The sequence below is a fragment of the Eurosta solidaginis genome, chromosome 5 (assembly GCF_040869045.1).
Source record: "Eurosta solidaginis isolate ZX-2024a chromosome 5, ASM4086904v1, whole genome shotgun sequence".
Taxonomy (NCBI): Eukaryota; Metazoa; Arthropoda; class Insecta; order Diptera; family Tephritidae; genus Eurosta; species Eurosta solidaginis.
In genome coordinates this window covers 207,676,120-207,689,821 of record NC_090323.1, presented here as the reverse complement: position 1 = coordinate 207,689,821, position 13,702 = coordinate 207,676,120, and the positions used below count along the sequence as shown (strand labels likewise).

General features: G+C 32.9%; 1 protein-coding gene across 6 annotated transcripts in view; it reads left to right on the top strand.

Annotated features, from left to right (window-relative positions):
• nSyb (neuronal Synaptobrevin) overlaps window positions 1-11,002 on the top strand; it is a 32,232-nt gene extending 21,230 nt beyond the window's left edge. For 5 of the 6 annotated variants that reach the window (XM_067787821.1, XM_067787819.1, XM_067787818.1 and 2 more), the window contains one exon: window positions 4,490-11,002. In XM_067787821.1, coding sequence (XP_067643922.1) covers window positions 4,490-4,656 — 167 coding nt within the window. In that variant the 3' untranslated portion in view covers window positions 4,657-11,002. The remainder of the gene's footprint in view (window positions 1-4,489) is intronic. The other variant, XR_010953507.1, reaches the window with a different exon arrangement.
• The last annotated feature ends 2,700 nt before the right edge of the window (window positions 11,003-13,702 follow it).

Genomic DNA, 13,702 nt, shown 5'->3' with positions numbered 1-13,702 from the left:
ACAAAATTCGAAATTTTCATTGAAACAAAAGTAGTAAAATTTCATTAAATTATAATAAGAAGTTTTCGAAATTTGCATTTACTTACGATTGAGCCTTTAAATTGAATTTGTAAGCAATTGCTAAAATTTTATATAAATTATATCCATATTTGGCATAAATATTTGTGAGCTTAATAAGTGTTACATACATTCATTCAACGTTCAATTTATCATCATGCTTTATGCGTTCATTTAAAAAAAGCGTCATCCGGAATTCCTCGAATGTTGCCCCTCTAACACCTGCTACATACTTGACACATTGACTAACCAGCTGATTGCATGCAATTTTTCGTTTTGTTTTTTAACGGGTTTTGCTTTGTTTATTGCTAAAAAAATATATTATAATGTATTGGTATATATGTACATTAGACTGGGTTGGTCCACATACAAAAAAAAAAAAATTGCAAATGTCCGCCCTAAATTTAAAGATTGTGTTGAGAGGGTTTCGGAAAAAAAAAATTTTTTGATCCTTCGAAATACAGCCGAAAAGGTTTTTTCGTTGTATCTTGGTTATATGACGTCCGATTTTTAAAATTGATATGTCATTATTTTGGCCTTGAGAAGCTTCACTTTTCTTTCTAATGTCCTTTTAAGCTATGAAGTCGTTTTCACATGATTAGTTCAGCTAACAAAATAATGACATATCAATTTTAAAAATCGGACATAAAATAACCAAGTTACAACGAAAAACCCCTTTCGGCTGTATTTCGAAGGATTAAAAAAAATTTTTTTCCGAAACCCTCTCAACATAATCTTTTAATTTAGGGGCGGACATTAGCAACTTTTTTTCGACCCAGTCTAATGTACATATTTTATGAGTTATGAGAACATTGAAAATTTTTAGGTTTAACCAAAAAATATGAAAGTCTAAGTTCGGGTGAAACCAAACATTACATACCCAGCTGTGCACTCGTAACGGGAAACTAAGTTAAGGTTGAATCTTTAGGAAAAGTGGGCGTGGCCTTTAACCGATTATCTTCACTCAGCCTATATAATTTGGCAAGGATAGTGTCTGCCAAATTGCAATAAAATATCTTTAACGGCTTCTTAAACTTCGCAATTTTTTTCTTCTAAATGTGGGTAGTGCCACGCCCATGAGGGAGAATTTTGTTTTTTAATTAATGTTTTGCGTCATAAAACCAATCAACCTACCAAATTTCGTTTGCTTAGTGGTATTCGTTTTTGAATTATCTCATTTTTTCCACTTTTCTAAATTTTCGATATCGAAAAAGTAGGCGTGGTTATCGTCCGATTTCGCTCATTTTCAGTACCAATCTTTGCTGGGTCCAGATAAGCCATTATACCGAATTTGGTGAAGATACCTCAATATTTGTTCAAGTTATCGTACTAACGGACGACAGACGGACGGGCATGGCTTAATCTAATTTTTTTCGATACTGATGATTTTGATATATGCAACCAACCGTTATCCAATCAAAGTTATAATACTCTGTGTATAAGTACAGCTGGGTATAAAAATGACTTATGCCATGAATCATATCAAATAAATTATGTCATGACATGAAATCTTTTAGATACGCAAGTTATTACATTAAACATTGTCTTGAGAACCCATTCAATCAAAGCCAAATGCTTCCTTTTTTACAGCTTAAGTACTCGATTACAAGCCCGCCAGTCGCTTATTTGCTGTGCCAACTGCCGCCAATTGGTCACACCAAGCGAACTTAAATCGTTTTCCACCTGGTCTTTCCAACGGAATAGGGCCGCACTCTTCATCTGCTTCCAAAGGCGGGTTCCGATAGAAACAATTTCCTAGCCGAAGCGTCATCTTTCATTCGCATTACATGGCCTAGCCAGCGTAGCCGCTGCTTGTTAATTCGCTGGACTGCTTTGATGTTGCGTAAAGCTCGTACAGCTCATCTTTAAATCTTCTTCTATATTCGCCGTCGCTACCACGTAGAGGTCCGTAAATTTTTCGAAGAGTTTTTCTCTTAAACACACCTAGAGCCACTTCACCTGATGTTTTCATGGTCCATGCTTCTTGTAAACTTGTATGACTGTAAACTACATGATTTTCATTTGCCGAGACAGGACCTTACGTTTACCTAGTCCAAATTGGCATTTTTTGAAAATAGTGATTCTTCGCTGGATTTCACAGCTGATATTGTTGTTAGTGTTAATGCTTGTTCCCAAATAAACGAAGTTTTTTACTATTTCGAAACTATGGCTGCCAACAGTAGCGTGGTTGCCAAGGCGCATATGCGCTTACTCTTTGCTCGGTGACAGCAGAACTGGGCAAAGAATACTTAGATTCCAATCGTCGGGCATGCACTCGTCCGACCATATTTTGTAAAGAAGTTGATGCTTGCGCCTTACAAGCTCCTCGGCGCGGTATTTATTACAGCTCCGCAGGCAATCTATCAACGCCAGCGGCCTTGTTGGTTTGAATTTGATTATTGCTATTCTGACTTCGTAATAAACAGGTGGAGGGAGATTTATTTCATCATCATCAATTGCGGGATCGGGTTCGTCATCCCTGTGCGGTATATCGCTGTCTCCATTTAGGAGAGCAGAGAAGTGTTCCCTCCATAATCTAAGTACTCTCTGGACATCGGTTACAAGGTCGCCGTTTTCATTCTTACAAGAGGCGTCTCGCTTCCCTTTTCAACTCGCGATAGCGTTCACTAACTCTTGTTGAGCTCGCTTTTAACGTAGCTCTGCAGGCAGCGTCTTTTCTTTCAGTTGCAACGCGGCATTCTTCATTGTATCAGTTGTTTTTCCGTGGTCGCCGGTACCCATTTTTTTCCTCGACAGCAGTACGAAATGCTTTGGAGATATACTCCCACTGCTTCTGTTGGTGTGAGGGTCGAGTTCATTGGCAGTCTGTTGCGATTGCAGCCTTTCGACGTCTAGCTTTCCTTCTTTGCCCACCATGGCGTTAAAGTCGCCAAGCACGACTTTTATATCATGTATAGAAAACGTCTTTCACCTCATCGTCCTTCTGCTCTGTCGGTGCATGGACGCAGATGAATGATATATTTAAAAAAAAATTTATTCGGATAGCGGCGAGAATTTCGTCTACAGGCCTGAACGCCAGTACTTGGCGACAAAGTCTCTCTCCCACCACGAATCCGACGCCGAAACTGCATTATTAGCTGTCGAATTTTTACGTTTTCTCTTGGTACGTGCTTCCAGAGATAAAGATAGAGATGACATCCTAGATATGGTTCGAGGTCTAGGAAAAAAAATCGGCTTCTCTAAAATTTGTTTATAACTATCGTTTTTCGAAAGGAAAACCCTAGTTATTAGTACGAAAATGGAGATAAGCCCCTTATATGTAAACTTAGGGTAAGAAAGGAGATTTTTTTTATTTTTGCTAGCCTAGTAAGAAATAAAATGGTATTTAAGTGGGTAATGTGGTAAAGTTAAAACATAATGATTATAAAAGGACTGCAATTTTTCGGATTCAAATTCGCTACATCGATCATTGGACGCTTTCAGCAAACACAACCGTTGATCATTCGTTGAGTGCTAACTTTCTTTGAATTTTTTTGATCCACTAAGCGGTTGGAATTGTACATCAAATAACTGAGCAGAAATTGTATTCGCTACATTCACTCAACGTGTTTATTCGGCTCTCTGTCAGTTCATTGACAGTTAAAGTGTTGGTTATGAATACAATTTTTACTGTTAGTATTATAATAAAATGTAAAAAAATGTTAAAGAAAACACTTTCCTTAAAATTTGAGGTTATTTATTTCATATGGCGGCCGCCGTGGTGTGATGGTAGCGTGCTCCGCCTATCACACCGTATGCCCTGGGTTCGCACCCCGGGCAAAGTAACATCAAAATTTTAGAAATAATGTTTTTCGATTAGAAGACAATTTTTCTAAGCGGGGTCGCCCCTCGGCAGTGTTTGGCAAGCGCTCCGGTTGTATTTCTGCCATGAAAAGCTCTCAGTGAAAACTCATATGCCTTGCAGATGCCGTTCGGAGTCGGCATAAAACATGTAGGTCCCGTCCGGCCAATTTCTAGGGAAAATCAAGAGGAGCACGACGCAAATTGGAAGAGAAGCTCGGCCTTAGATCTCTTCGGAGGTTATCGCGCTTTACATTTATTTATTTTTTAATTATTTCATATGGCAGTTGGCTCAACTCGCCGTTCATAAAACAAAAAGTTTATCACTCAACAGACGGAAACATGTTCGCTTAAAGTGCCTATTAATTAATCAAAATAGATCTGCTTCCATAACTAGAACAATACTTAAGGGCTGCTTTTCATTTGTATTTTAGTTGGTGTATTTTTAAAGTACAATATATTTTGACATACATTGTACATATATGTATGTAAATATTTTCATACCATATGTAATACACGTAATTATGTAATATCTTGAATGTCATGCAACATAAATTTCAATTCTTAAATTTTAAACGAAATATTAATTCTTGTTTATACTTTTCTTTCATATTAACCAAAAAAACAACAGATAAACTAGGATTAATAGGCGGTGAAACGCAGCCACAATATCCACAGTATCCACAATATATGCCACCACCACCACCACCACAACAACAGGCAGCGCCCGCTGGTGGCACCTCCTCCTTGGTTGACGCAGGAGGTGTTGGCAATAAAGAGCAACATGGCGCAGTATAAAATGTTTTTTTGCAGAAGAAACAAACAACAAAATAAGTATGATACATGCAAGCTGAGACACAAATTAAGGTAAAAGTGAAAAAGCATTAAAAAGAAAAAAATTGCAAAAAACCTAATTAACAAATAGTTTCAATAAAAATGAAGTAAAGGCAAAAAAAATGCTCAAAGACAACTGAAGTGAGCAGCAAACAGTTTATGTGTAGCACGAAAAGAAACATTCGCGAGCATTGCCAACGCATAACCTCAAATATAAATTTAAAACAAAACGAGCAACAAAAATTTTGAAAATAATACAATGTATTTAATACAAAAATATGCGGCGCAGCTAAAAAGTATAAATGTAGCAAACATTATTGGCGCATTGCTCCGCGCAGCAGTTGTACAACATTGGATTGCATTTTTTCTTTCGCGTTTTTTACTTTCAGCGCCTCACATGTCAAGAAGCGTTTTGAAAATTATAAAAACCTAATTTTAGCTTTTTTAACATTTTATGTAGCCTGACAGAAGACAAAAGGAAAGGAGTGTCGATAGTAAAAACTATTGAAAAACAGCTGATTTGATTGTCTTTCTTATATCCGGATATATCTCTTTATTGGTCGACTGAATATTTACAATATCATAATATTTAATTACATTACTGTTTTTATTCTATTAACAGCAGGGTTCATTTGTCTTCAGATTTTGCTCATTGTTGCTGCGGTAAACCAAAGTGTACCCAACAGTGTTGTCGCTTTATCCTAATTTAAGTATTTACTATTATTTTAGATACTTTTCCTTTATATTTTAGTTTGGCATTCCACTTTTCGGAAGTCAAGTTACTTTTATGTTATAAGGCCCATTTTGTGAAAGCAAACTTTCCTGAGCACTTATTGAGCATTTTTTTTTTTGTCTCACATTATTTCTGAAATTTAGTCAAAATATTTACTTCAATGTTGAATATGTACTTCAACTTTATAACTGTCAAACAAGAATAAACTTGTCTTCTATCCTCAGAACAAAATTTCTGTCATGAAACTAAAGAAATCAAAAAATAAAAGTTCCCTTATTTCTTGTGGGCGAAATAGTAGTGACCGCAAATTAGGAGAACAATAAGTTTGTTCGCTGTCAAATTTTCTTTATTAAAATAATGATGAGTCGCGCAGTAAGTAGTTATATTAATAATAAAATAATAAAAAAAGTAGTTATATTAATAATAAGTTCTTAAAAAAGTGCTCACTTAATAAGCCAAATTTTGGTCTATGGGAAGTAGCTGTCAAGCATTTTGAAAGGCGCTTCAAGCTTGCGTGTGACAGCGTTTTGACAGGCAATCAATGAGAAGGTTTTCCAGTCGTATATTATTAGATATTTTAACTAATATACATCTGCACTGCAGAAACTTGGGTTTTCAGTTAAATACCTTAAAACCTGGGCTCTGCGAATTCAGGGAGAAATTCCTAAGTTTAACTGTTGTCGTTTTTCTGACAGCTTAATATCCACATCAAAAGGAAAGTGAAAAGTACATGCAAAAAAAACGCTCAAAAAGTGTCAAGTAGTATTCAGCTCTCACGAAAACTGGTACGCTGTCTGCTATCTTTTTTGAAGGAGTCTTTAGCAAACGTGTACAGGGAAGCCCTGGTTTTGCCAAGAAATATGTGTGCGTCTCATTATTTCTGTAGCAACGACCCTGTAAGAGCATAGTCGGTTAAATACCAGGGGTAACAGTGACCGTATTTTTGAGATTTTTGAACGAAATTTGCAACTCTTTCTGAGCACAACTCTTTTTTGGTGTATTCTCGTTTACTTATTAGCGAAAAGTTATCTAAAAAAGATTACCAAATTTCAAAATTGTGTTTCAACTTTTGTTTCTACAAATTTTTTGTAATTAAATTATATGCCAGTTTTTCTGCCACTTAAAACGACAACACTGTTGCTCGCATGATCCAGGGAAACACAACTGCTGCTGGCCCATAATGGTACATTTACAGTAACTATTCAAAAAATATGCATTAACCGAAACATACAAACTACATACTTGCAGAAATATGCCAATAGAAACTTAATATAAACCAAGGGCAAACCAGACGTCAAAACCAATTTATTGTAATAATTACAAAAAATATTTCAACTTTATTAAAAACATTTCAAGTATGAGTAAATAATTACAAATATTTAAAATATTGACATTCAAAAAAATATATATTTGTTTACGGTTAAATAATTTATGCGTAAGCTAACAAAAACAGCAAAAGAAAAGGACAACAACAGACCAAAGAGAAAAAAACGGGCATCCAAAAACAAAATAAATTAAAAAGAAAGTATAAAACCACTTGTATTATTATTAAAAATTAAATAGTAATGTCAAAATAATAAAATGGGAGTTAAAGAAATTAATAATTTTTTATATAAACAATTTTTTTTTAATATTTTTTTGTTTTTGTTTTTTGAATTACTTTGCTTAGCAAAAAATGTATTTAAGTAGTAAAAAATAAATAATCATAAGCAAGTTAATGTTAATAATAATAATAAAAAAAAATCAATTATATATGAGGCACATGTATGGGAATGTTAAATTTGTATTAATGCATACATATATATTAAAAATATTAAAATATTTTTGCTTGTATTGGCGTGCATACTTACTTATATACTACTACATTAAAAACAAAAAACTTTAACTTAAACAGTGCTAGCGCCTAATTATGTATATGCCAAAAAAAAACTATAAAAACAAACATTAGCTACATAAACAGTCTAAAAAATTATTATTTCCTATGGTTAAAGAGTGCAATTTATTTTCTGGAAGTTAAAAAAAAAAATAACTAATTTCCCATTTTATTTTATTCTCGTTGCTGCTGCAAAAAAAAATATAACTAAATAATGTATTAAGATGCCGTAATAAAAGTTGTTAGTCAAAACATACATAAATAATTATTGTTAATTGTTTCAATATTTCAACGATTATTTTAAGTCGAAAAAATTAATTTATAAAATTGTAATTAGCGAAAAAATTAATTGTCATACAAATATATATATTTAATGATCATGCATACATACATATATACAACTATTTGTAGACAGATGTGTCAAAGCGTTCGAGCAGCAAAATACACAATACAACTCTGCGCGTTTGGGCATTGTCACATCAACTTTTACCGTGTACTTAACGAAAAGCGTGTGCATTTCTTTTCCAATTTATTTTGAATGTACAATTGTTGGTGGTAAACATTTCCTTTAATATTCATGTATACATATATTTATGATGTTTATACAATCATTGACTAGATAAAACAACAAAAAAAGTGGCAAAAAGTGCATAACAAAAAAATTGTTTGCAAAATACCATTGAAAACAGTTCATAATTCATAAAAGTATTTTACACCATTTTCAGTTTAAGTTAAGAAATTTGCAATTGAAGTTCAGAATTGTCAATTTAAGTTCAGAAAAATTCATTTGAATTTCAGAAAATAAAAATTGAGGTTCAGAATTTCGATTTGTAGTTCAGAAAAATACAATTGAAGTCCAGAAAATTGCAATTGAAGTTCAGAAAATTATAACTGAAGTTCAAATGAAAATTCTGAACTTCAATGGTAATTTTCTGAGCTTAAATTAAAATTTCTGAACTTCAATTTTAATTTTCTGAGCTACAATTGTAATTTTTTCAACTTCAATTGTCACTTTCTGAACGTGAATTGCAACGTTATGAACTAAAACTGAAAAAGGTGTAGAGACATTAATTTCAATAGACAAAAAATGTTATCTAAAAATAGCCGTGAAATCACTTCCTCTATAGAGTCACTGATCCGTTGTGCCGCTCTCAAGATTTTCCAAATTCCATGTGTTAGAAAGAAACAAGCGTATGAGCATAAAGTATTACTTAGGGATGCTCATAACTACATTTTTCGTGCATAAATTTTGAATAAATAAAAACAATAGATATACATGCTTCAAAATAAGTCACCCTTTAAATAAACGTATCCCTTCAATGAACCCCATTTTCTAAAAAAAAACTTTGAAATTTTCAAGTTCAATATGCTAGTAACTCTCAAGCAAAGCATTCGTTTTTCCAACTGCAATTTCTTCATTTGATTTTGCATATTTACTTTTCTTTCAAAAAACAAAGAAAGAAAGTATTTTCTCGAAAAGAAAGTATATTTCAAAATTTTTTGGTTATTACTCCCTATTAGTACTGGGTTTAGGCTCTAATTTGTGAATTATAATTCCAATTCGTTTTGATTTCTTAATATTTAAAATTTTTTAATGTTTGGTGAGTTGTAGTAGATTTTTAAATTGACGCAACTTAGTGAAATAAACAACACTAGTCGCAAATCAATTTTTTAATTAGTTAAGTTTTAATTAATCACTTTTTTAAATAACAAAATTAACTACGATTAATTGCAATACATTAATTAATTGAGAATAGTTTGTATAGCGTTAACTTACAGATGTATAAAAAAAAGTAATGCCAAGTTTTATTATTGATTAATTAATCATAGTTAAATAAATTCAGTTCTCTAATTAGTGAAGTTATGATTAATAACTTTTCTGATAAACAAATTAATTTTGATTAATTGAAATACATTGATTAATCGATATTAATTTGTACTTAGCATTAACTAATTAATCATCGATTGCAATTGAGAAGGTCAGCTAGAATTTTATTATTGGTTGATTAATCTTAGTTTTGATTATTCAATTATTTGGTTATTATAATCTCGCTCAAACAGTTTTCTGCATAAGAGGTGTGCACCGAGCTCAATACCATAAAATGACAACATTCAGAGATGAAACTCATTTTAAGAGTTTTTTTCAAACAGTGTGGTCAAAAGGTATTGGGCACTACTATTTTGCTCATAAGAAATGTTAAGAATTTATTCAGAGCTACATATGTAAGTAAGCGACTTAAAAACAAAATCGTTTGTTCTTGGGTGGTGTGTACCGAGCTAAATACCATAAAGAGACCACATACAAAGATGAAATTCATTTTAAGAGTTTTTTCAGAGTTGTCAAAATGTTTTAGGCACTACTATTTCGCTGATAAGAAATGTTAAATTTTATTCAAAGCTAAGTACTCGACTTAAAAACAAAATCTTTTGTTCTTGAGAGGTGTGTAATACCACAAAATGACCGCATGCATACATGAAGTTCATTTTAAGAGTTTTCTCAAACAGCGTTGCTAAAAAGTATTAGTCACTACTATTTCTCCCATACGGCATAATGGAGCTTATAATGAGCTAAGCACTCGACAATTAAAAAAAATTTTTCCAATATTTCTTTCATCACTATTTTCAAGGTTAACAAGTTTATACAAAAAAAAATAAAAAATTGTAATAACATCAATAAAAAAAACTTAGCAACAAAATGAATTTCGGAGCTCCGTAATGTATATTGATTTTAGGCAGTGTATCCCTAGTCGACGATTAGCGCTTAGCCAGTGTTACAAATAACTAAGCTCTATGCAAATGTCCAAATATATTTTTTTTGGGTAAGCTAACATATTTAGTTACATACTTCATACATAAATGTTAACAGATTTTCGAATATATATAAATGTTAGTAGTTTTGACTACATAGATGCATACATACATAAACATATGTAGGTATATAGTATGTATATATAAAAAATACTTAGCAAAAAAGTCTAATATCGAATTCAGCTATTCTTGCTACATTAAAACTATATTTTCAAAACTTCCCTAAAAATTAAAATTTGTTCGTGCTCCAACTCAGCTGTGTCAATCACTAAAAATCTATTATATGAAAACCTTAAATCTAATTTTTTCAAATTAAATCATGAAAGTTTAACTGAACTCAAAAGTTAAACTGAATCCTAATGAAATGATACTGAACCAGAAGAAGAAGAAAAATAATCTAGTAAACCAAAACTGAATAGAGCAAGAAGAAAACTAATTGAATATAAATCCAAATTAAAAAAAAAATCATATATATTAAAAGAAATATGTTGTAAAGGGAATATAATTAGTAGCAGCAGTAACAAAAAAACAAAACCAAACAAACAAAATAATAAAAAAAACATACATATAAGAAGGTGACAAAATTATATATTAAAATGTGAAATGACAAAAAAAAACAAAAATCGAATCAATTCCAAAGTAAAACAATTAAAAAAAATCGAATATTGTAGTAAATGAAAATTTTGAAGGATAGCAGATTTCAAACCACACATCAAAGTAAACAAAAAGAATGCATGCCCTTTGTGTATGTGAAAAAAATTACACATACATACACATATGAATATGCATATTATATATAAACGATAATAATATTGAATAATTTAATGATTAATTGCACCCAAATACATAAATATTTAAATAAATAAATAAAACTACAAAAAAAAAATTATATGAAATGAGTTTAATTTTGGAAGAGAAACTAAACATGTATTTCCTATGTCACATCTCCAATACTTTTACACTTTTCTCAATTTAATTTGCTTGTATCTCAAATACATTTGGCCGTTTCTCGAATACATTTTCCCTTTGCTTGAGAATCAAACTTCTACCAAGTTGCAAAATGATATCAACGCCTTTTGATTTACGGCTTTCCAAACTTTTGAAGAGTTTTCTTTTACTATATGTGGCCGACGTGGTGTGATGGTAGAGTATTCCGCCTACCACACCGAAGATCCTGGGTTCACGCCCCAGGCAAAGCAACTTCAAAATTTTAGAAACCAGTTTTTTTAATTGAAAGAAAGTAGTGTTTGGCAAGCACTCTGTATGTATTTCTGCCATGAAAAGCTTTTCAGTGAAAACTTGTCTGCCTTGCATATGCCGTTCGGAGTCGGCATTGCACAAGTAGGTCCCGTCCCGCCAATTTGTAGGAAAAACTAAAAGGAGAATGACGCAAGTTGGAAGAGAAGCTCGGCCTAAAATCTCGCTGGAGGTTGTCGCGCCTTACATCAATTCATTCCTATATGTAGCCGACGCCACGCCCATTTTTCAAAATTTGCTTCGCGCATTTGCATAATCCCAGATTTTCCATTTTTCGAAGTTTTCGATAACGACAAAGTGGGTGTGGTTATAGTCTGTTTTCGACCACTTTCGATACCAATACATTTTAAGTTCAGATAAGCTCATGAACTAAACTTTTTGAATATATCTTAACTTTTTCTCAAATTATAGTTTAAAGAAGAACGGAAGGACAAACGCAACTCTAGGTATAAAAAGTGGCCGTGGTTTCCAATAGATTTACCCGATTTTTACAAGAAACAGCTATTGTCAAAAAAACAATGCTTTTGCCAAATTCCGGCAGGATTGGTCTATTTTTGTTCCTTTCATGGCATTAATAGTATTATGGAGAAAAAAAATAAATAAATGTAAGGCGCGATAACCTCCGAAGAGATCTAAGGCCGAGCTTCTCTTCCAATTTGCGTCGTGCTCCTCTTGATTTTCCCTACAAATTGGCCGGACGGGACCTACATGTTTTATGCCGACTCCGAACGGCATCTGCAAGGCAGATGAGTTTTCACTGAGAGCTTTTCATGGCAGAAATACACTCGGAGCGCTTGCCAAACACTGCCGAGGGGGAACCCCGCTTAGAAAAATTTTCTTCTAATTGAAAAACCTTATTTCTAAAATTTTTGATGTTGCTTTGCCCGGGGTGCGAACCCAGGGCATAGGGTGTGGTAGGCGGAGCACGCTACCAGCACACCACTGTGGCCGCATATTATAGAGAGATTAACTAAAATTTGGTTTAATCCTCGCCCTTTGGTCCTTCGTATCATTTTGAAGTGAAATATTGATATAATTTGATTATATACCGTAAAGGTATTGTATTTTTTGTGAATATTATACTAAAACAACTGTTTTTTAAGTGAGCGTGATCGTCAACCAATTTTGATAATCTTAACTTAGTGTATATACATTAGGCCGGGTCGATTTGTGGGGAGGCAAAAAAATTGCTCTGTGAAAATCATATTCTAGGGATCAAAATAAGAAACTTTGCCGAAGGAACGATACCTCTAAAACGAATTCTGATGCCCCCAATTTGGGTCGAACTTTTGGGTAGGGGCAAATTTTGAAACATCACACTTTGACCCATTTAGAGTGCTCCAATCGAGTCCAAATGTATGACCGACCCCCACTAACTTTGGAGGCCCGACCCCCGATGCCAGTGGCACACCCCCTGGAACTGCCGTGGGGGTTCACCATACAAACATTTCAAAAAATCGCCGGCTTTGCACTTTACATGAAAAAATCAGCGAAATGACTATGTTTTTTCTTTTTGGAGTTTATTTTTCTCTTTAGAAATTTATTTAGTCAGAACATATGTATGTAAATGTAAAAATTAATTTAACTTAGTAATAGAAAAGAAATTAAAAAAAATTATTAGAAATTAGCGTTTTTACAACCCTTGTAAAACCAAGGCATCACTGTGATGCATTTGCATGTCGTAAACATAGTTGTGTGGGTTTTTTATTCAACCGTTTTAAAAAATGAAGCTATCACTGTGACACAATTGCAGATCGTCAAATTGCTTGTGTTGTTTTTTTTAAACCACCACAAGACACAGCAAGTAGAATTAAAATACCATTTCATTCTTATTACCTCATCTCGTAGACCATATATAACGCAACAGTTTTTGTGAATGCATTAAGTCGTTGTGAAGAACTCAAAGTGTGAAGTGCTAATTTCAGATAAAAAAATATTTCAAAAAAAATAATAAGTGAAGTGACCATTCCAAATCAAAAAGTTTACAATGAATCCACCATCCTCTACACCGCAAGATGAAGAAACTACATCAACAACTATCGAAAACCCAATGAGTCATATACCCAAGCATGATGTTACTGTTTTTGGTGTGTCTACTGATTTAACTGATCTTAATTTACCAACCCATCTGGATATCTTAAGATATTATTTTTACTTAAGCGAACGTGCTAAAACAGAACAAAAAAAGTTTTCCCATAAATCATTCACTATTCAAGTACAAGATAAGTTGATTGGAATTTGGGAAAAAAAAGTGTATTTAATAAATTGAATAAATTGCTTGACAAGTAGCAAGAGCAAATCAAGAGAAGAAACAACACCCAACAATTTACAGAGTATGT